A 24,903-nucleotide genomic window follows, 5' to 3' on the forward strand; every position below is an offset into this window, starting at 1 on the left:
GTTTTATGTTGTTCATGGATGAGACCCGAGCCAGCATACAGTTTAGAGCAGGGGTGTCAAACTCAAATACACAGTGGGCCAAAATAAAAAACTGGGTACTAGTCGAGGGCCGGACTGGTTCAATGTTTATTGCAGAACTTATTGAAATGAACTTATTGCACATATTAAACCTGGAACTAACAAAGCTTCAATTATTGCCTATAAAAACAACATTAAACATTAAATAATCAGTTGCTTTAATTTCTTATGGCTCTATCTGCAGCTTTTCCAGAGTCATTTCTTATGAGTACATTTCTCCACAGGCCAACAACAGCTTCAACAAAACTATTTCCCTCAAAGAACAAACCAAACATGTCCTGTTGTCGTGAGAGAGAAAGTGCAGAAGGAAACGTCCATTGAACTCAGTGTGCTGCTCTGTGATGCTAGTTCAGATACTTGGCATCTCATCTTGGGTGCAAGGTCATCAATGTTTGGGCTCAGGCTCTGAGCGGAGGAGACCCTCAGGATGGAGTGAAGGTGTGCGTGCAATATACCGGCGGGCCAGATCTAATAGTAATTAGAAATTATCCTACGGGCCCGAAATTAAATCCACCACGGCCTGATTTGGCCCCCGGGCCTCGAGTTTGACACCTGTGGTTTAGGCGACAATCTGACAAAATATAACAAATCAGTATTACAAGTGTTATCCCTCACAGTGACTCTTCTCACGTGGAACATTTACAAAAAGGCAAGAGGAAACGTGAGGGACACAATAGGAAGGGGGAAGTCCCCACAAAAATAATCTTCTGAGTACAGGGACTACATTTCAGAGGTTCCGCCCACTGACCTCCGACCTTGAACATTCAATAAATGAAGAACACAGAATTATTAAATATAAAACACAGAATGTGTGTGATTATACTAAATGATGTTCACATGAACACCACTGCATATTCACAACTGTTACACTTGTACTTGAGTGAAAGTAGAAGTACTCAGATATTGTACTTGAGTGAAAGTAGAAGTACTCAGATCTTGTACTTGAGTGAAAGTAGAAGTACTCAGATCTTGTACTTGTTAGCTAAAACTAATAATGAAAGAACTGGAAACACAGACTAAAGGTAATGTATATATATGTAGTGACGGTGGAGGAAGAGACTGCTAAGGACAAACTCAATCCACAGTGAAATGAAAACATATAGAGTTTGAGTTTATCATGTGATGGAAGATAAACAAAATGGTGGGCTACAACTTTGAAATCATAAATCAATTAAATAAATGTGTTTTGGTGCCAATCACAAAAAAGTCCATTCATATTCTGGGAGAATACAGTAATAGATGCAATAAATGCAGCAGGATTAATAATCCAGAAACACATGTATATAATAGAGAACAATTGAATGCACAGTTAACACTAGAGTACTTAAATACCTCAACACTTCAGTGAGGTTTTGAATGCAGGATGTTTACTGGGTTATTTCCACACTGGTATTCATGTTTTCAATAACTTTGTTGAGCTTGTTTTTAGCTCTATTTCTATCTCACTGAACAGAGTCCCTGGATGTGAACTGGTTCAGCTGATAAGGCTGATTATAAAACAGAGGGAGGAGCTGCAGACATGTGAAGGTGTTAAAGTCCCATTAAGAAGTCGGACTGCCAGACGCCATTTTACAGCTCGACGGAGCAGAAGGAGAACAACGGGGTGAGTGTAAACACCCAGATCTGCTTTCTAACAGATTCATTATTTACTCTGTCAGACTGATAACATAACTTCTTTGTTAAAAATCAGCGTACTAGAGTCCAATGAGACTTCTGCAAACTCTTTGTATTTCCTGTTTGCTGATTCATCAGAGTTACATAACATGTGACAGCGCAGTGTGTGTGTGTGTGTGTGTGTGTCTTTATATATATGTTCCATGTCTGTCAGAAACACAGACCATTTCCAGTAATTCACAGTCAGCTGTTGGGCTCAAAGTGTGTGGGTGTAGTTTTCTGTTTGTCCAAGAGATGGTAGTCCAAGCTCTGTTTTCTCCTCAAGTCTTTTCTGTGATTTCCACCTGAGCGATGAACAGAGGTGGAAGAAGTACTCAGATCTTGTACTTGAGTAGAAGTACCCAGATCTTGTACTTGAGTAAAAGTAGAAGTACTCAGATCTTGTGTAACCGGTGTCGTTAAGCGGTCTCTGTGTTGTGTTTTAAGTTGTTCATGGATGAGACCCGAGCCAGCATACAGTTTAGAGCAGGGGGGTCAAACTCAAATACACAGTGGGCCAAAATAAAAAAATGGGTACTAGTCGAGGGCCGGACTGGTTCAATGCTTATTGCAGAACTTATTGAAATGAACTTATTGCACATATTAAACCTGGAACTAACTAAGCTTAAATGATTGCCTATAAAAACAACATTAAACATTAAATAATCAGTTGCATTAATTTCTTATGGCTCTATCTGCAGCTTTTCCAGAGTCATTTCTTATGAGTACATTTCTCCACAGGCCAACAACAGCTTCAACAAAACTATTTCCCTCAAAGAGAAAACCAAACATGCCCTCTTGTCGTGAGAGAAAGTGCAGAAGGAAGCATCCATTGAACTCAGTGTGCTGCTCTGTGATGCTAGTTCAGATACTTGGCATCTCATCTTGGGTGCAAGGTCATCAATGTTTGGGCTCAGGCTCTGAGCGGAGGAGACCCTCAGGATGGAGTGAAGGTGTGAGAGCAATATACCGGCGGGCCAGATCTAATAGTAATTAGAAATTATCCTGCGGGCCGAAATTAAATCCACCAACGGCCTGATTTGGCCCCCGGGCCTTGAGTTTGACACATGTGGTTTAGGCGACAATCTGACAAAATATAACAAATCAGTATTACATGTGTTATCCCTCACAGTGACTCTTCTCACGTGGAACATTTACAAAAAGGCAAGAGGAAACGTGAGGGACACAATAGGAAGGGGGAAGTCCCCACAAAAATAATCTTCTGAGTACAGGGACTACATTTCAGAGGTTCCGCCCACTGACCTCCGACCTTGAACATTCAATAAATGAAGAACACAGAATTATTAAATATAAAACACAGAATGTGTGTGATTATACTAAATGATGTTCACATGAACACCACTGCATATTCACAACTGTTACACTTGTACTTGAGTGAAAGTAGAAGTACTCAGATCTTGTACTTGAGTAAAAGTAGAAGTACTCAGATCTTGTACTTGAGTGAAAGTAGAAGTACTCAGATCTTGTACTTGTGTAAAAGTAGAAGTACTCAGATCTTGTACTTGAGTAAAAGTAGAAGTACTCAATTATTGTACTTGAGTAAAAGTAGAAGTACTCAATTATTGTACTTGAGTGAAAGTAGAAGTACTCAGATATTGTACTTGTTAGCTAAAACTAATAATGAAAGAACTGGAAACACAGACTAAAGGTAATGTATATATATATAGTGACGGTGGAGGAAGAGACTGCTAAGGACAAACTCAATCCACAGTGAAATGAAAACATATAGAGTTTGAGTTTATCATGTGATGGAAGATAAACAAAATGGTGGGCTACAACTTTGAAATCATAAATAAATTAAATAAATGTGTTTTGGTGCCAATCACAAAAAAGTCCATTCATATTCTGGGAGAATACAGTAATAGATGCAATAAATGCAGCAGGGTTAATAATCCAGAAACACATGTATATAATAATAGGGAACAATTGAATGCACAGTTAACACTAGAGTACTTAAATACCTCAACACTTTAACTTTAGTGAGGTTTTGAATGCAGGAAGTTTACTGGGTTATTTCCACACTGGTATTCATGTTTTCAATAACTCTGTTGAGCTTGTTTTTAGCTCTATCTCTATCTCACTGAACAGAGTCCCTGGATGTGAACTGGTTCAGCTGATAAGGCTGATTATAAAACAGAGGGAGGAGCTGCAGACATGTGAATGTGTTAAAGTCCCATTAAGAAGTCGGACTGCCAGACGCCATTTTACAGCTCGCCGGAGCAGAAGGAGAACAACGGGGTGAGTGTAAACACCCAGATCTGCTTTCTAACAGATTCATTATTGACTGTTAGACTGATAACATAACTTCTTTGTTAAAAATCAGCGTACTAGAGTCCAATGAGACTTCTGCAAACTCTTTGTATTTCCTGTTTGCTGATTCATCAGAATTACATAACATGTGACAGCGCAGTGTGTGTGTGTGTGTGTGTGTGTCTTTATATATATGTTCCATGTCTGTCAGAAACACAGATCATTTCCAGTAATTCACAGTCAGCTGTTGGGCTCCAAGTGTGTGGGTGTAGTTTTCTGTTTGTCCAATAGATGGTAGTCCAAGCTCTGTTTTCTCCTCAAGTCTTTTCTGTGATTTCCACCTGAGCGATGAACAGAGGTGGAAGAAGTACTCAGATCTTGTACTTGAGTAGAAGTACCCAGATCTTGTACTTGAGTAAAAGTAGAAGTACTCAGATCTTGTGTAACCGGTGTCGTTAAGCGGTCTCTGTGTTGTGTTTTGCGTTGTTCATGGATGAGACCCGAGCCAGCATACAGTTTAGAGCAGGGGGGTCAAACTCAAATACACAGTGGGCCAAAATAAAAAAATGGGTACTAGTCGAGGGCCGGACTGGTTCAATGTTTATTGCAGAACTTATTTAAATGAACTTATTGCACATATTAAACCTGGAACTAACAAAGCTTAAATGATTGCCTATAAAAACAACATGAAATAATCAGTTGCATTCATTTCTTATGGCTCTATCTGCAGCTTTTCCAGAGTCATTTCTTATGAGTACATTTCTCCACAGGCCAACAACAGCTTCAACAAAACTATTTCCCTCAAAGAACAAACCAAACCCTGTTGTCGTGAGCAGGGCCGTATCCCGGATTTCCTAAATACCGAGGTCCAAACATGTTAGGGGGGTTCGGGGGATACCCCCCGAGATTTTGGGGATTTTCATGATCTAGTTAGGTGCTTTTTAAGTCCTGTGGGGGGTCACACATTGGATAATATATTGATTTCAAACCATGTCAGTGGGCTGACAATGTCAGCATCAATTATTTTTGAAAGTGTAATGCATGAGAATCAGTTGATTGTTACTATTAATGATCTGGAAGCAGAAGAGGCTAAAATGATCACAACACATTGTCAACATTCATTTTCCATGTCTCTCTCCTTTCTATAACCTGCAGCCTCTCTTCCATCACCTTTACTCTCTCTGTCCTCTACTCTCTCTCTTTGTTCAACCTCTCCCTCGTTGTTCACTTGTCGCTCCTGCCAGTGAATCAAAAGCAATTCAGCAATTTAGTTCATTTCACTCGTTTGTTTGCATTCTTTTTTTTATTTAAATCTGTTTTGTTTGATTCTCAAAAGAGAACAAAGATGTAAGCAAATTGTGTTTTATACAATTGTATGTTATTATGACATCATAACTGCAATAGATGTATGTTTTAAAATTATGCCTATTGTTATAGATAAACCAGATAGATAAATAGATGGGGTTATTAAGCATACATTATTTTTGTGTGACTGTACCTGCAGTGCCTCCCCTCACTTTCTCTCTCTCTCTCTCTCTCTCTCTCTCTCTCTTACCAACGCTGAGCTTCGACTGACGTCTTTTCATTATATCTGAGTCAGTGTAAAAAGAAAACAATACAATGTTATATCTTCAATGTTTTACTCAAATTGAAATGAAAGAAAAGCATTACAACGTTTGTTAAAAGGTTATCCTTCTGACATTGGATGAATGTAATTAACTTTAGCTCTCTAGCTAGTTTATTCACGCAATTTAAACCAAAGTATAGCCTATAGCTGCAATATAAGTTAGTGTGCTTGCTGTCGGACGTCCACTGACTAACGTAGAGCGTTCACACAGGATCTGCTGCTCATATGATGTCCTGATGAACAGAAACACAAGCAGCCCGCTGGACTCAGATCTCTAGATACCTCATCACTCCTTCGCTGCTCCGGTTCAAGTCCGGGCTGCGGTGGTTTGTTGATACATGTCGTCTTCTTCTGTTTGCTTTAATCGAGGCTGCGTAGTTATGCAGCGCCCCCATGGTCAGTAAATGGAAGTACTACAAAGAACCCCGTTTAGTGCGATTATTTCACAAGTTTTGTTATACACAGCTCGGAAAATATTACCGAGGTATCAATCAGTATCAATCAGTATTTGCCTCGGTGACCTCAATGGTAGATACGGCCATGGTCGTGAGAGAGAAAGTGCAGAAGGAAACATCCATTGAACTCAGTGTGCTGCTCTGTGATGCTAGTTCAGATACTTGGCATCTCATCTTGGGTGCAAGGTCATCAATGTTTGGGCTCAGGCTCTGAGCGGAGGAGACCCTCAGGATGGAGTGAAGGTGTGCGTGCAATATACCGACGGGCCAGGTCTAATAGTAATTAGAAATTATCCTGCGGGCCGAAATTAAATCCACCAAGGGCCTGATTTGGCCCCCGGGCCTTGAGTTTGACACATGCGGTTTAGACGACAATCTGACAAAATATAACAAATCAGTATTACAAGTGTTATCCCTCACAGTGACTCTTCTCACGTGGAACGTTTACAAAAAGGCAAGAGGAAACGTGAGGGACACAATAGGAAGGGGGAAGTCCCCACAAAAATAATCTTCTGAGTACAGGGACTACATTTCAGAGGTTCCGCCCACTGATCTCCGACCTTGAACATTCAATAAATGAAGAACACAGAATTATTAAATATAAAACACAGAATGTGTGTGATTATACTAAATGATGTTCACATGAACACCACTGCATATTCACAACTGTTACACTTGTACTTGAGTGAAAGTAGAAGTACTCAGATCTTGTACTTGTGTAAAAGTAGAAGTACTCAGATCTTGTACTTGAGTAAAAGTAGAAGTACTCAATTATTGTACTTGAGTAAAAGTAGAAGTACTCAATTATTGTACTTGAGTGAAAGTAGAAGTACTCAGATCTTGTACTTGTTAGCTAAAACTAATAATGAAAGAACTGGAAACACAGACTAAAGGTAATGTGTGTATATGTAGTGACGGTGGAGGAAGAGACTGCTAAGGACAAACTCAATCCACAGTGAAATGAAAACATATAGAGTTTGAGTTTATCATGTGATGGAAGATAAACAAAATGGTGGGCTACAACTTTGAAATCATAAATAAATTAAATAAATGTGTTTTGGTGCCCATCACAAAAAAGTCCATTCATATTCTGGGAGAATACAGTAATAGATGCAATAAATGCAGCAGGGTTAATAATCCAGAAACACATGTACAGTGGGGCAAAAATGTATTTAGTCAGCCACCAATTGTGCAAGTTCTCCCACTTAAAAAGATGAGAGGCCTGTAATTGTCATCCTAGCTACACTTCAACTATGAGAGACAAAATGAGAAAAAAAAAAATCCAGAAAATCCCATTGTCTGATTTTTAAAGAATGTATTTGCAAATTATGGTGGAAAATAAGTATTTGGTCAATAACAAAAGTTCATCTCAATACTTTGTTATATACCCTTTGTTGGCAATGACAGAGGTCAAACGTTTTCTGTAAGTCTTCACAAGGTTTTCACACACTGTTGCTGGTATGTTGGCCCATTCCTCCATGCAGATCTCCTCTAGAGCAGTGATGTTTTGGGGCTGTCGCTGGGCAACACGGACTTTCAACTCCCTCCAAAGATTTGCTATGGGGTTGAGATCTGAAGACTGGCTAGGCCACTCCAGGACCTTGAAATGCTTCTTACGAAGCCACTCCTTCGTTGCCCGGGGTGGTGTGTTTGGGATCATTGTCATGCTGAAAGACCCAGCCACGTTTCATCTTCAATGCCCTTGCTGATGGAAGGAGGTTGTCACTCAAAATCTCACGATACATGGCCCCATTCATTCTTTCCTTTACACGGATCAGTGGTCCTGGTCCCTTTGCAGAAACACAGCCCCAAAGCATGATGTTTCCACCCCCATGTTTCACAGTAGGTGTTCTTTGGATGCAACTCAGCATTCTTTCTCCTCCAAACACGTCTAGTTGAGTTTTTACCAAAAAGTTCTATTTTGGTTTCATCTGACCATATGACATTCTCCCAATCCTCTTCTGGATCATCTAAATGCTCAAAATAAAAGCAATGCGGTTTTAGTCCACCCATAAGATAATTAGAAAATATGTTTTATTTTCTAATTATCATGTCTTTCGCGGGCCGGTCAGAATCATCCCGCGGGCCGTATTTGGCCCGCGGGCCGTACAATGCCCAGGTCTGATCTAAATGCTCTCTAGCAAACTTCAGACGGGCTTGGACATGTACTGGCTTAAGCAGGGGGACACGTCTGGCACTGCAGGATTTGAGTCCCTGGGTCGTAGTGTGTTACTGATGGTAGCCTTTGTTACTTTGGTCCCAGCTCTCTGCAGGTCATTGACTAGGTCCCCCCGTGTGGTTCTGGGATTTTTGCTCACCGTTCTTGTGAACATTTTGACCCCACGGGGTGAGATCTTGCGTGGAGCCCCAGATCGAGGGAGATTATCAGTGGTCTTGTATGTCTTCCATTTTCTAATAATTGCTCCCACAGTTGATTTCTTCACACCAAGCTGCTTACCTATTGCAGATTCAGTCTTCCCAGCCTGGTGCAGGTCTACCATTGTGTTTCTGGTGTCCTTTGACAGCTCTTTGGTCTTGGCCATAGTGGAGTTTGGAGTGTGACTGTTTGAGGTTGTGGACAGGTGTCTTTTATACTGATAACGAGTTCAAACAGGTGCCATTAATACAGTTAACGAGTGGAGGACAGAGGAGGCTCTGGAAGAAGAAGGTACAGGTCTGTGAGAGCCAGAAATCTTGTTTGTTTGTAGGTGACCAAATACTTATTTTACCGAGGAATTTACCAATTAATTCATTAAAAATCCTACAATGTGATTTCCTGGATTCTTTCCCCCCATTCTGTCTCTCATAGTTGAAGTGTACCTAGGATGACAATTACAGGCCTCTCTCACCTTTTTAAGTGGGAGAACTTGCACAATTGGTGGCTGACTAAATACTTTTTTGTCCCCTATAGATAATAGAGAACAATTGAATGCACAGTTAACACTAGAGTACTTAAATACCTCAACACTTCAGTGAGGTTTTGAATGCAGGAAGTTTACTGGGTTATTTCCACACTGGTATTCATGTTTTCAATAACTTTGTTGAGCTTGTTTTTAGCTTTATCTCTATCTCACTGAACAGAGTCCCTGGATGTGAACTGGTTCAGCTGATAAGGCTGGTTATAACACAGAGGGAGGAGCTGCAGACATGTGAAGGTGTTAAAGTCCCATTAAGAAGTCGGACTGCCAGACGCCATTTTACAGCTCGCCGGAGCAGAAGGAGAACAACGGGGTGAGTGTAAACACCAAGATCTGCTTTCTAAAAGATTCATTATTTACTCTGTTAGACTGATAACATAACTTCTTTGTTAAAAATCAGCGTCCTAGAGTCCAATGAGACTTCTGCAAACTCTTTGTATTTCCTGTTTGCTGATCCGTCAGAGTTACATAACATGTGACAGCGCAGTCAAAATGGAGGCCTGTCCTGTCCTGATGTTTTTAACCAAGTTTATTACTATGATGGTTTGGATTGAAAAAAGCGTATTATTATAGTGTGTGTGTGTGTGTGTGTGTGTGTGTGTGTGTGTGTGTGTGTGTGTGTGTGTGTGTGTGTGTGTGTGTGTGTGTGTGTGTGTGTGTGTGTGTGTGTGTGTGTGTGTGTGTGGTGTGTGTGTGTGTGTGTGTGTACTGATGTATCTCTCAGACTGGAGAAGATGAGTGATTTAAAAGATGAGGAAGAGGACACACCTTCAGTCTCCAGCTGTCTGTCTCTGAAGAGTGATCGGTCTATAGACTGGTTTCCAGACTTCAGAAATGACCCTGGACCCTCAGACACAGAGTAAGAGTTTCTGCTGTAAACTGACCTGAAGAGGATTCAGCTTTTATACAACCTGATATATTAAGGATATTTCAATATGCAATCATAGTATCATTGCATCTGTGGCATAACATGGTTTTAAATGGCACAAATATTGATTTAAAAACTAAAGACAAAATATATCGTCTAAAACATTATTCACTACTTGGGCATGTTTATGTATTATTAAGATGTTTATTAATAATAGTGATAACCTGGTGAGCTGGTTGTGTTTGGCATTATCAGATATTAGTTGTGGGAGAAATAATCCATACAGCATAGTATCACGATACTTTGCGTGGCGATATTGTATCGATACACAGATGCCAAGTTTAAAAAAATATATATAAACTGTAGCATATCCAAAAGATGGTCGTATATAAAACAGGAAGTTACTTTAAGACATGAATACAATTGCAATGAAAGTAACAAAAACAATGCTGTGTGTGTGTGTGTTTGTGTGTGTTTGTGATCTCGTATCTCTCAGACTGGAGAAGATGAGTGATTTAAAAGATGAGGAAGAGGACACACCTTCAGTCTCCGGCTGTCTGTCTCTGAAGAGTGACCGGTCTAGAGGGCAACCTCTAAGCTTCAGAAATGACCCTGGACCCTCAGACACAAAGTAAGAGTTTCTGCTGTAAACTGACCTGAAGAGGACTCAGCTTTCATACAACCTAATATATTAAGGATATTTCAATATGCAATCATATTAGGGCTGCACGATATTGGAAAAAACTGACATTGCGATTTCCCCCCCTGCGATATATATTGCGATATGAAAACATACAGGAATTGAAGAAAATACCGTTTTTTCCCCCCAAACCATCCTTTCTTGAACTTTAATGATACAATTGGTATTTTTTTAACTATATTTAACCGGATGAAGGATTTTAGTCACTGACGTCTGGATCTTAAGTTATCAGAGCAACAATTTGAGCTAGCTCTGTTGTGGCAATTTAGCACTCACAACAGGAAAGAATGAAACAGAGAGGAATCAATGAAACACAAACACAGAAATAGTTGAGATTAATCATTATTATTTAGCTGCGCACCACCAAACAACAATGGGGAAACATTACCTTCTCTCAAGCACTCAAACAGCAATGCTCCCACGAATACAAGAAACACAGGGGAGATATATGTTTCTAAATGACACACGAACATGTTCCCTAAACATGTTTAACGCACACATTGTCAGGTCTCCTAAACTTGGACATGTTCCAGATGTCGAAAGGTCATCATCTCATGACGTCTTTAGGAGTCTTGCAGGATATGAATTATCCAATTAACAAACTATATACGTCTGCACACATACATACATTTCTTACATTAACTAACACTTAACTGTATTATATCTAAATGTAGCCTCTTTGCATTTCATCTGAGCTTGGCATCAGCTCACTTAACGTAATAATTAGCAAAGAGAAGATTCTATGGAAACTGTAACCTAATAACATACCTAGTTACTATGACTAGGTCAAAGATTGATATAACAGCTCGGTTAGCAGCGCCAAACTGCCCTGGAGAAACACATGAAACGACTTTATTCAGTGTTTTTACCTTTAATCACCGGGTCCGTTTGCTTTAGAGATTTGATTGTGATTGGTGGTTTGCTGTCACTCACTCAAGTACCCTGACATGAGCGCCGCGCAAGTTTTCCTTTTGTAGCAAGCAGCAAAATAATTGTTACATGACGTGTTTGAGTTAATTTGCCTACATTACAATGCGCATTTCGCGGTTATCGTCACGACACGATATATCGTGCAGCCCTAAATCATAGTAGCATTGCATCTGTGGCATAACATGGTTTTAAATGGCACAAATATTGATAAATACTAACTAAATATATCGTCTAAAACATTATTCACTACTTGGGCATGTTTAAGATATGATAACCTGGTGAGCTGGTTGTGTTCAGCATTAGCAGATATAATACTAATAAATTATATTTATATAGCGCTTTTCTGGAATTCAAAGACGCTTTACAGTATGAGGGAGGGTAGACAAACAAGGACAGGCAAAACATATATATATATATATATATATATATATATACAGTGGGGCAAAAAAGTATTTAGTCAGCCACCAATTGTGCAAGTTCTCCCACTTCAAAAGATGAGAGAGGCCTGTAACTTTCATCCTAGGTACACTTCAACTATGAGAGACAGAATGGGGGGAAAGAATCCAGGAAATCACATTGTAGGATTTTTAATGAATTAATTGGTAAATTCCTCGGTAAAATAAGTATTTGGTCACCTACAAACAAACAAGATTTCTGGCTCTCACAGACCTGTAACTTCTTCTTCCAGAGCCTCCTCTGTCCTCCACTCGTTAACTGTATTAATGGCACTTGTTTGAACTCGTTATCAGTATAAAAGACACCTGTTCACAACCTCAAACAGTCACACTTCAAACTCCACTATGACCAAGACCAAAGAGCTGTCAAAGGACACCAGAAACAAAATTGTAGACCTGCACCAGGCTGGGAAGACTGAATCTGCAATAGGTAAGCAGCTTGGTGTGAAGAAATCAACTGTGGGAGCAATTATTAGAAAATGGAAGACATACAAGACCACTGATAATCTCCCTCGATCTGGGGCTCCACGCAAGATCTCACCCCGTGGGGTCAAAATGATCACAAGAACGGTGAGCAAAAATCCCAGAACCACACGGGGGGACCAAGTCAATGACCTGCAGAGAGCTGGGACCAAAGTAACAAAGGCTACCATCAGTAACACACTACGCCGCCAGGGACTCAAATCCTGCAGTGCCAGACGTGTCCCCCTGCTTAAGCCAGTACATGTCCAGGCTCGTCTGAAGTTTGCTAGAGAGCATTTAGATCAGACCTGGGCATTGTACGGCCTGCGGGCCAAATACGGCCCGCGGGATGATTCTGACCGGCCCGCGAAAGATTACATGATAATTAGAAAATAAAACATATTTTCTAATTATCTTATGGGTGGACTAAAAACCGCATTGCTTTTATTTTGAAGCCCATTTATTCTCACCGTGCACACAATCGTGCACGTCAACTGTGCACGTGAAATGCGTGTCTACCTTCCTTGTCACCCTTGAAAAATGCGAAAATGTCGGCTCATGCCAAAAAGAGGAAAGTGGATTCCGAAAGCAGAACTTTCAAACAAATATGGACTACTAATTTTGTCTTTACTGAAGTCAAGGGTAAACCTGTGTGTTTGGTTTGTGGGGAGCATGTCGCCGTGTTTAAAGAGTACAATTTGAAACCGCATTACGAGACGAAACATGCCGCGAAATACAAAAACTTGACTGATGCCGAACGAGCGCGGACATCAACGGATTTACTAGCAAAGCTAGAAAAACAATAAGGCTGTTTTACAAAGCTGCATGCAGACAGAGATGCAGCGACCAGAACCAGCTTTGTGATAGCCCACAAAATCGCCCAGAACAATAAGCCATTCTCTGAGGGGGAGTTTGTGAAAGAGTGCATGGTCGAGTCTGCAGCATTGCTATGCCCAGAGAAAAAAGAAGCGTTTGAAAACATCCCGCCGCACCGTGACGAGAAGTGTGGAGGACATCGCAGAGAATCTGGAGTTTCAGCTGCAAAGTGAAGTGGGAAGCTTCAACTTTTTTTCTTTGGCTTTGGATGAGAGCTGTGACTTCAAGCTTACGGAGGAGCTGGCAGCAATGCGGCTAATGAAAGGAACCACAACGGGGAGTGATCTGTTCACCGAGGTAAACGCATGCATGGACAAACTGGGACTCGAATGGGACAGACTGGCAGGTGTCACTACGGATGGATGTCCGAATTTAACAGGGAAAAATGTTGGGCTTTTTAAAGTGAGTGAACTCAACGCAGAGCAGAAATTTGTGTTTATACATTGTATTATTCATCAGCAAGCGTTGTGCAAGTCAGTGCTAAAACTTAGCCATGTGGTTGATGTTGTTACTACAACAGTTAATTTCATCAGAGCGCGAGCATTAAATCACAGGCAGTTTGTTTCACTATTGGAGGAGCAAGAGAGCGAACATGGTGATGTCAGGTACCACACAGCTGTCAGATGGCTCAGCCTGGGCAAAGTGCTAAAAAGGTTTTGGGTTCTGAAATCAGAGATAAAAGAGTTTTGTGAGATGAAAGGCAAAACCATCCCAGAGCTGTCTGATAAGGACTGGATGGCAGATTTAACATTTGCTGTTGATGTGACTGCAATGATGAATGCACTGAACACACAACTGCAGGGCAAGGGCCTTTTTGCTCATGAAATGCATAGCCATGTGAAAGCCTTCATGACAAAGTTGCAATTAATTTCAAGGCAACTAGGCAGCAACAATCTCGAACACATGAAAACCCTGAAAGAAGTCAAACCATCAGCTGATCACCGGCACAGGTACTCATCCATGTTAGGAGCACTGCAAGATGAATTTTCAAGGCGTTTTCAAGATTTCAAAAAGGTTGAGGATGAAATGCAGCTGGTTTCCTCTCCCTTTACCTGCAGTGTCGATAGTGCACCCAATGATGTTCAGCTTGAACTCATTGACCTGCAGTCTGATTCACGACTGAAAGAGCACTTTAAGTCAGCATCACTGCTAGAGTTCTACTCTGCTCTCAAGGAGGAGAACTTTCCAAACATGAGGAGACATGCTCAGAAGATGTTGGTTCTCTTTGGATCCACCTACACATGTGAACAGACATTGTCAGTCATGAAGTTGACCAAATCCAGGTACAGATCCTCTCTCACTGATGAACATCTGTCAGCTGTGCTTCGCATCTCCACCTCAGACATTCAACCTGACTTTGATGGACTTGTTAAAGCTCAACAGAGACTGGATTTCTCACACTGAATGAAAAAAAAGAACTGAAGAACACTAAAATGTGGGAATATAACAAGTGAAATGGGACACTTGATCTTTTTATTTTCTTTTTTTGCACAGTTCTGAAAACATTAAATGTTTAATATAGGCATGTAAAGTCAAAAAGGCTACAAAACTGGGACACTTTTCTTTACACAGTTACACAGTTCAGTGACATGTCTTGTTTATTTTGGCTACAAAGATGATGTGAGGTCTTTAGAAAGCTAAGAAAATCCTTGTTTCAATAGTATATGAAACTCAAAATGCCCTTTGTTATTAATGTGACTGAAAATGAGTCAAATGTTTCACATTTTGGAAATTCTATTTGAATAAATGATATTTTTGAAAGCTAACCTCACCTTTTAATTGCCAAATAATAACATACACTCTTACCAGCGGTCAAAACAATGCCATTTACTGCTTTTTATATAGAAATAAAATGTATATTATGCATAATTGAGTTCGGCATTTTGGCCCGGCCCTCCAAAATATTTTCAGTTGCTCATTTGGCCCCCTGGGAAAAATAATTGCCCACCCCTGATTTAGATGATCCAGAAGAGGATTGGGAGAATGTCATATGGTCAGATGAAACCAAAATAGAACTTTTTGGTAAAAACTCAACTAGACGTGTTTGGAGGAGAAAGAATGCTGAGTTGCATCCAAAGAACACCTACTGTGAAACATGGGGGTGGAAACATCATGCTTTGGGCTTGTGTTTCTGCAAAGGGACCAGGACCACTGATCCGTGTAAAGGAAAGAATGAATGGGGCCATGTATCGTGAGATTTTGAGTGACAACCTCCTTCCATCAGCAAGGGCATTGAAGATGAAACGTGGCCGGGTCTTTCAGCATGACAATGATCCCAAACACACCACCCGGGCAACGAAGGAGTGGCTTCGTAAGAGGCATTTCAAGGTCCTGGAGTCTCCAGATCTCAACCCCATAGAAAATCTTTGGAGGGAGTTGAAAGTCCGTGTTGCCCAACGACAGCCCCAAAACATCACTGCTCTAGAGGAGATCTGCATGGAGGAATGGGCCAACATACCAGCAACAGTGTGTGAAAACCTTGTGAAGACTTACAGAAAACGTTTGACCTCTGTCATTGCCAACAAAGGGTATATAACAAAGTATTGAGATGAACTTTTGTTATTGACCAAATACTTATTTTCCACCATAATTTGCAAATAAATTCTTGAAAAATCAGACAATGTGATTTTCTGAATTTTTTTTTTTCTCATTCTGTCTCTCATAGTTGAAGTGTAGCTAGGATGACAATTACAGGCCTCTCATCTTTTTAAGTGGGAGAACTTGCACAATTGGTGGCTGACTAAATACTTTTTTGCCCCACTATAATGTTTTTTGTGAGATTACATGTAGAGTCAATGCAAACCCCAGATCTGTGCCTGGCAACACACAGGAAGTGAAGATGTGAAATTCATGTCACATGCGTATTCGTGCAGCGTGAAACATTTAATCTTGAGTGTAAAGTGACGCTCAGCCCATTGGTGAGGATCAGCTCCACTAATGTAGAGTGCTATAAAGGATGTGTTCATCTCCACAGAGGGAAGAGCAGGAGTCCTGCCAGTCAGACCAGAACTGCACGAGGTAAGAGGCCGAACTCATGCAGCGCTTCATTCCTCTTCCTGGTTCATTTGTATACTGTTGTAGAGCATAGACAGTAAGCTGTTTATAAAACATTTAAACTCTGTTTTTTAATTAGATTCTCAGAGCATGTTCCTCATTCTCTCCTGTTTCCTTCTCTTCCAGCAGAGAGTGGTCTGCAGGAGGTTCTAGATGAACATAGGCTCAGTCTGAGGAGGAGATGTGAACGTGTGACTGAAGGAACTGATCAAAGTGAAACCCTTCTCAACAGCATCTTCACTGAGCTCTACATCACACAAGGCCAGAGTGAAGAGGTTAATACCCAGCATGAGGTGAGGCAGCTGGAGACAGCTTCCAAGAAGGAGACCCTCCATGACACTCCCATCAAGTACAGGGACATCTTTAAAGCCTCACCTGACCAACAGACTCCCATCAGAGCGGTCCTGACCAACGGAGTCGCTGGAGTTGGAAAAACCTTCTCAGTGCAGAAGTTCACTCTGGACTGGGCCGAGCGTTTGGGAAACCAAGATGTCCGTCTGGTGATCCCGCTCTCCTTCAGGGAGCTGAACCTGATCAAAGGTGAGCAGTACAGTCTTCTCAGGCTGCTCCATGTTTTCCATCCAACCTTACAGAAGGTCACAGCAGAGCAGCTGGCTGTCTGCAAAGTGCTGCTCATCTTTGACGGCCTGGATGAAAGCAGACTTTCTCTGGACTTCAGAAACAATAAGGTTGTGTCTGATGTCTCTCAGCAGTCCTCAGTCAACGTGCTGCTGACAAACCTCATCAGGGGGAAGCTGCTTCCCTCGGCTCTCGTCTGGATAACTTCCAGACCTGCAGCGGCCAATCAGATCCCTCCTGAGTGTGTGGACAGGGTAACAGAAGTACGAGGCTTCACTGACGCCCAGAAGGAGGAGTACTTCAGGAGGAGATTGAGTGATGAAGACCTGTCCAGCAGAATCATCTCTCACATCAAGAGCTCCAGGAGCCTCCACATCATGTGTATGATCCCAGTCTTCTGCTGGATCACTGCTGCAGTTCTGGACCACATGTTGACTACAGACCAGAGAGGAGAGCTGCCCCAGACCCTCACTGACATGTACTCACACTTCCTGCTGGTCCAGACCAAGAGGAAGAAGCAGAAGTATGAAGCGGGACATGAGACGAGTCCACAGCAGCTGACGGAGGCTGACAGGGAGCTTCTTCTGAAGCTGGGGAGGCTGGCGTTTGAACATCTGGAGAAAGGAGACATCATGTTCTACCAAGAAGACCTGCAGCGCTGTGGCCTTGGTGTCACCGAGGCCTTGGTGCACTCAGGAGTTTGTACAGAGATCTTCAAAAGAGAGAGTGTGATCTTCCAGAAAACAATCTACTGCTTTGTTCATCTGAGCATTCAGGAGTTCCTGGCTGCAGTCTACTTGTTGCACTGTTACACCAACAGAGACACAGCGGTACTGAAGGACTTCCTGCAGAGTGATCAGGATTACTCATCCCTGGATGTCTTCCTGCAGAGAGCCATGGAGAAATCCCTCAGAAGTGAAAATGGCCACCTGGACCTGTTTGTCCGCTTTCTCCACGGCCTCTCTCTGGAGTCCAACCAGAGACTGTTAGGAGGCCTGCTGGGTCGCACAGACAACATACGAGAAACCATCCAGAGACTGTTAGGAGGCCAGCTGGGTCGCACAGACAGCCGTCCAGAGATCATCCAGAGAGCCATCAGCAACCTGAAGGAGATGAGCAGTGATGAAATCTCTCCTGACAGGAGCATCAACATCTTCCACTGTCTGACAGAGATGAAGGACCACTCAGTACATCAGGAGATCACAGAGTTCCTGAAGACAGAGAACAGATCAAAGAAGGAACTCTCTGTGATCCACTGCTCTGTTCTGGCCTACATGCTGCAGATGTCAGAGGAGGTTCTGGATGAGTTGGACCTGAAGAAGTACAGAGCATCAGAGGAGGGACGACGGAGACTGATTCCAGCTGTGAGGAACTGCAGGAAGGCCAAGTGAGTCAGATGTGATTCACTTTATAAACTAATGAGGATCAGGAGTTTAATTATTCAAATGAACACGATAACATTTCTGCTGTTTAAATACTGAGAGCAAAATAAACCAACACTGTTCTTCTATTTATTTATAATAATAGTTAACCAGTTAAGCCCTGAGCCTGTTTTTCAGGTTTCAGGCTCGAAAATGCCACTAACACAACAAATGATATATCTTCACTTCTAAAAGGGGTGAATTAATAATTATTTTTCTCAAAGCAAGGTTACATCTGTGAGTTGGATGTAGAAGTGTCAGAATCAATATAGATGTTTTTATTTTAAAGTAAATTCAGATGGAACATAGTAAAAACATGTAAATTCTAATGTCCACCTAAAAAAAAACCTTTACTTATCGTGAAAACCACCCTTGCATGATGGGTTAGTAGACTAAAAGCTTTAGGAATCCAAACTATAACATATAATAAGTACCCTGTATCAAGATTGATGCAAAACAAGTGAAATTTGACCTTTTTAGAGAGATTTAGAAAAATAAAGTCTAAGCGGACTCACCTCTGGGTAATTTGGGAACCATCGGTTCCATTTGAACTTTTTCACTGTAAAAATCATTTTATTACTTTGAATTATTACTATAGGTATTCATTCCATCCAAATACAACTGTTGTGAAAATAAATAAATAAATAAAACATAGGCTTACTCTTACAGTGAGCCTCTGAATTAGCCCCGAGCGAAAAATGCTAACCTATTACAGCACCGAAAATCACTCCTCGCTCCCTTATTACTTATCCTAGCTGCACATCCAACACATTGTTTATGATCGCAAGGAGACACAGAATCTAACGGTGCCTACCTGAACAGCCCAACACTGAAAGATACAAACTCGCGACGTTATCAACAAAAACGTACATCAAAACAAATGGCGCTAGCGCTAATGCGCTAGGCTAACAATGACTTACCTTCCTCGTTGTCTGGTCTAAACTGGTCTTCAATGGCATTAAAACGATAACAACGATGATGTAGTTAATCCATAGATTAATATCCAATGGGGCTGTGTCCCCTTTGAAATGTTCTGATAATCTATAAGCAATAAAACTGCAATTCCGTTATCTGCTGTCCGCTCTGTGCTCCGTGCGCTCTGGGTAACAATAAATGAAGTCGGCTGCGTAATGTTGGCACGCTGGCTGGCATTCTTTATAGTTTACGCAGGACCATATCTCTGGAACCCATTGGTCGATTCGTGTGATTTACACCTTTTTCTTAACCATCAGAACCAATATAATCGATGGGCAGTTCCCAAATCTACGTAAACATTACCATAGCGGACGTAATAGAGAAGCAAACGAAGCATATCTGAAAGTGCAAGCCTGGACGGCAATACTTTATACCGAGTATATTGCCATAAATATGATGATTGATTATCAATAACAAATTCTACGTGACACAAAGACATTGGATTAATCTTGAGATGCGTTTTTATTCCGTTGAACACAACTTTTGATCACAAATCAAAAAAGGTAGGACGTAATTATTGTAATATTTTTGGAACTGGATGTTGTTTACTTTCTCTTTTCTGGCTGATAGCTCCATGAATTCGAGGTCGGACAGTGATGACATTACATCTGTGGAGTCTCAGCTTTAAATCGTATATCTTGTTTGTGAAGTTAAGATAGTAATAAGGGCATTTCTACCGTGTGTTGTGTGTAAAAAAGCGTTAGCATTAGTTAGCATTTTTTCGCTCAATGCTAATTCAAAGGCTTGGTATTACTCTTGTGTTTTTTTTAGCTAACAATTGTTCTTATTGTCAGTTAGCGGAGTTTCTTACCTTTTTAAAAGGGGAATGAAACATTAATAGTTTCATAAATGTTAAGAAGCCCTGAGACATGTGAGAGAGAAAAAACTGTGGGAGGGGTCCACTGGGGGGACCTTCGGGCTTAACTGGTTAAACTGAAGCGTTCCTCTCTTCATGTTGAGTGAAGGAGGCGACATGTCAAACACATGAAGGACTCTAGAGGTTTCTCAGCATGTGATCACACCACACAGCAGGACTCACAGTTATCACTGAAAGCACTTATTACTTTCTAGTAGTTTCTTTATCATTAAACAGACACACGTTTTTATCACAATGTGTTGGAGTTTAAAATAAGATCTATATCATTTCCCACCAATAACAGAGTTATGTCTTAATGCTTGAGTTTAATATAATGTTTCCTCTTTTTAACACATGTTGTAATTTATATGTTATTATAGACTCACTAACTGTGGACTCTCAGAGACTGAATGTGAAGTCCTGGCCTCAGCTCTGAAGTCTGACCCCTCCCATCTGAGAGATCTGGACCTGAGTAACAACGCTCTGAAGGACTCAGGAGTGGAGCGTCTGAGTTCTGGACTAAAGAGTCCAAACTGCAGACTGGAGACCCTCAGGTCAGTTCACTGACTGCAGTTCATACATATCTGTTTGTGTTTATGATTTACTGAAAGAACAAATAGAATATTATTGTTATTTTGTCCACTTTGCTAATGACTGAATATTGATCAGAGTAACAGAGAGAAGGTGAATGTGTGAGGGAGAGAGTCTGAGCTTCCACAGACTCACTCTGAGCTCCAGGAGTCAGTGGAGATGCTGTCAGGACTGATGAGCTGTGAGGGAGAGGAAGGAGTTGATGAACATCTGATCAAAGTTAGAGTTCCAGATTATCAGTGGATTGTTTCTAAATCATCTCTGACATTAAAATCCTGTTTGACTCTGATCAGATGATTACACCTGGAGTTATTTCTAACAGGAACTTTGTTTTCTATGTTAAAAGAAAATAAATATTTGTAATAATAAACACATTTGTATTTGTTGTGTAGGACTCTCCGTTAGAGAGTAACGTTCAGGGGTTAAGTTGGTGTTTGATATGTGGGGGGGCTCTCTGTGGAGGTGCGAGGGTTTATATTAAATTATTAATATATAAATAAAAGGTTTACAAATATCCAACCTTCAAATGACTATTTTAAATCAACGTTGCTCTGCACACTTGCTGAAGATCATTTGTGTGGAGATCTCAGTTCATTTGTAGAGCTGCTCGAGTATAGCCAGAAGTATGAGAGTAAATCTCACTGCAAACTATTCCATCACCACCAGATTCAGTGATCTCAGCTTTATACACACACACACACACACACACACACACACACACACACACACACACACACACACACACACACACACACACACACACACACACACACACACACACACACACACACACACATTTAGCATGGCTTAGGAAACAGCTCCGTGTTACAGGATGGTCGGGGGGTTTGGCACACACACACACTGATCGGAGCAGAGACACGTTCACTAAGCCGAAAAACTATACCCTGGAAACGTTACACGTGTTTTTTTATTGATATTTTTCTCAAGATATTTTAAATGGCACGGTCGTAAACATTGAATTAATCCATTTGATAATATGTAATCAACTTAGGCACCCCTCCCATAGAAACAATAATCATTACAATACAGATATTCATAACTCATATTCCAATACCTGAATCATTTTGAATATTGGATGAATCATTCCCATCCCTAATTCAAACCCTGTTTGACTCTGATCAGATTATTAAACCTGGAGTTATTTCTAACAGGAACTTTGTTTTCTAAAGTTACATCATGTTTTCTTTATTCAGTCTGAGTGGCTGCAGGTTGTCAGAGATCAGCTGTTCTGCTCTGGCCTCAGCTCTGAAGTCCAACCTCCATCTGAGAGTTCTGAACCTGAGTTTCAACGCTCTGAAGGATTCAGGAGTGGAGCTGCTGAGAGATCTTCTGGAGAGTCCAGACTGCAGACTGGAGACCCTCAGGTCAGTGAGGGGTCTCTGCTGGTTCAGCAGTATGGTATGAAACTCAGGGAGGTGTTTCTCTCTCTGGGGAACAGATCAGTGATGTTACCCACTGACTGCAGGCTCTTCCATTCTTCCATCAACTAGAGAAGGCCAGCTGGAAATGCAAAGCCTCACTTTAGTAATCTACTCTCTGACAGACATGTGGGGTTTACAGAAGAGAGGGAAAGGTAGTCTGTTCTTTATTTTAATGTTTTGTATGTGATGTTTTCAGTTTGTAGACTAATGGCTGGTATGTCATCACATCTGGATGTCATCATGCTACCATGAGCAGCTGGTTAGCTTGACTTAGCAAACAGATGGGGAAACAGCTGGCCTGGCTTCCTCTGGTTTTTGTTCTTTATCCTTTAATTTTCACACAATTGTTCATTTGAGCAATGCTGACTTTAATAAATATGTAAATCAGGATCACAAGAGAAACAGACGAGCTGACTCTCCTCCAACACATGTCTTTCTATCCATTATGAATAATCACGCAAACATAACATCTAGTAAAATGATGTTCTCCTCAAATGCATGGGTCTATCCCCAGAGAAGGACTTCCAGCAGCTCTGCAGTCACAGAGCAGAGTAAGGGAGCCATGCCTCCCACAGAGCCTACCACAGTGTGCCTCTGGGATGTGATGCGTGTTGAAGTTATTCGCCTGTTGGTTATGGACCAATCTTGGTGCTCCTCCCCTTTTTGCCAGTTGTACCTGACCTACCAGAAAGGCAACCTTAAGAGCTGAGATGAGATATAACAGACTCCCTCTGAGCTCCATGAGTCAGTGGAGATGCTGTAAAAACAAATATATATATTTTTCATAATAAATACATTTTTGTTTGTCGTGTAGGACTCTCCGTTAGAGAGCAACGTTCAGGGGTTAAGTTGGTGTTTGATATGTGGGGGGGCTCTCTGTGGAGGTGCGAGGGTTTATATTAAATTATTAATATATAAACAAAAGGTTTACAAATATCCAACCTTCAAATTACTATTTTAAATCAACGTTGCTCTGCACACTTGCTGAAGATCATTTGTGTGGAGATCTCAGTTCATTTGTAGAGCTGCACGAGTATAGCCAGAAGTATGAGAGTAAATCTCACTGCAAAATATTCCATCATCACTGTAAGGGAAACTTCTGCAGCAATGGAGAGTCAGGACTCAGAGAGACACGAGGAGAGTTGAAGCTTTGATGTCAAACAATGATAGTTTATTACAAGAATACGGCCAGAGAATTCATATCACAAGTCAAAGCAGCAAAAGGTTCTGACTGCACGGGTGGGTTGTCATGTCAATTCTGATCAGCCTCGCATCTTGGTAGACCTTTTAACTAGTTTACAGAGAGTCAAATCCACATATTGGGGATGGGCGTAAACCATGGCGTAAACACATCTGCAGAGGAGATGTCTCTCCCATCTCTGGAGCTTAGAAACCAGCGTTCTTACACTCGTAAAAACCCTCCCTATGCCCTGTAGGTCAAGCTGTAAAAACCTAGTATCAACATGCGACTGCATCAACACATTCCTTACGGAAGATAAGGAGCAGGGATGGTCGTACATGTCAACACACAGTAAATGTTAAATATCTTAGGAGTAAGGAAGAATTATTATTTGACACTTAGGAAGAGAGAAGAAATATTCTCTAACAATCACCAGATTCAGTGATCATAACTCAGCTTTATGCACACACACACACACACACACACACACACACACACACACACACACACACACACACACACACACACACACACACACACACACAGTCAACTCATATGGATCTTAAATAAAGTCTAAATTAAGAACGAGAAAAGTTTTAACATGTATATAGTTTTTTGTAAACATGTGAGAAATGTGCGAGGGTGATGACGTCAGAGCATCGTCCTCTGGGCTGAGCCCTGGAAACGTTACAAGTGTTTTTTTGTTGTTGATATTTTTCTCAAGATATTTTAAATGGCACGGTCGTAAACATTGAATTAATCCATTTGATAATATGTAATCAACTTAGGCACCCCTCCCATAGAAACAATAATCATTACAATACAGATATTCATAACTCATATTCCAATACCTGAATCATTTTGAATATTGGATGAATCATTCCCATCCCTAATTCAAACCCTGTTTGACTCTGATCAGATTATTAAACCTGGAGTTATTTCTAACAGGAACTTTGTTTTCTAAAGTTACATCATGTTTTCTTTATTCAGTCTGAGGAGCTGCAGCTTGTCAGAGATCAGCTGTTCTGCTCTGGCCTCAGCTCTGAAGTCCAACATCCATCTGAGAGTTCTGAACCTGAGTTGGAACGCTCTGAAGGATTCAGGAGTGGAGCTGCTGAGAGATCTTCTGGAGAGTCCAGACTGCAGACTGGAGACCCTCAGGTCAGTGAGGGGTCTCTGCTGGTTCAGCAGTATTGTATGAAACTCAGGGAGGTGTTTCTCTCACTGGGGAACAGATCAGTGATGTTACCCACTGACTGCAGGCTCTTCCATTCTTCCATCAACTAGAGAAGGCCAGCTGGAAATGCAAAGCCTCACTTTAGTAATCTACTCTCTAACAGACATGTGGGGTTTACAGAAGAGAGGGAAAGGTAGTCTGTTCTTTATTTTAATGTTTTGTATGTGATGTTTTCAGTTTGTAGACTAATGGCTGGTATGTCATCACATCTGGATGTCATCATGCTACCATGAGCAGCTGGTTAGCTTGACTCAGCAAACAGATGGGGAAACAGC

General features: G+C 41.2%; 1 protein-coding gene across 10 annotated transcripts in view; it reads left to right on the forward strand.

The window, feature by feature from the left end:
* Positions 1 to 1,492: 1,492 nt before the first annotated feature.
* LOC117540951 (protein NLRC3-like) overlaps positions 1,493 to 24,903 on the forward strand; it is a 31,573-nt gene continuing 8,162 nt past the window's right edge. For 2 of the 10 annotated variants that reach the window (XM_034207915.1, XM_034207920.1), the window contains exons 1-10: positions 1,493 to 1,681; positions 3,841 to 3,990; positions 9,166 to 9,315; positions 9,727 to 9,861; positions 10,367 to 10,501; positions 16,268 to 16,311; positions 16,474 to 18,313; positions 20,559 to 20,732; positions 21,984 to 22,154; positions 24,382 to 24,552. In XM_034207915.1, the coding sequence (XP_034063806.1) occupies positions 9,737 to 9,861; positions 10,367 to 10,501; positions 16,268 to 16,311; positions 16,474 to 18,313; positions 20,559 to 20,732; positions 21,984 to 22,154; positions 24,382 to 24,552 (2,660 nt within the window). In that variant the 5' untranslated portion in view covers positions 1,493 to 1,681; positions 3,841 to 3,990; positions 9,166 to 9,315; positions 9,727 to 9,736. Of the gene's footprint in view, positions 1,682 to 3,816; positions 3,991 to 9,165; positions 9,316 to 9,726; positions 9,862 to 10,366; positions 10,502 to 16,267; positions 16,312 to 16,473; positions 18,314 to 20,558; positions 20,733 to 21,983; positions 22,155 to 24,381; positions 24,553 to 24,903 lie in introns of all 10 variants that reach the window. The other 8 variants (XM_034207922.1, XM_034207924.1, XM_034207916.1 and 5 more) reach the window with 7 other exon arrangements.

This window comes from Gymnodraco acuticeps, unplaced genomic scaffold, assembly GCF_902827175.1.
Source record: "Gymnodraco acuticeps unplaced genomic scaffold, fGymAcu1.1, whole genome shotgun sequence".
Lineage (NCBI taxonomy): Eukaryota > Metazoa > Chordata > Actinopteri > Perciformes > Bathydraconidae > Gymnodraco > Gymnodraco acuticeps.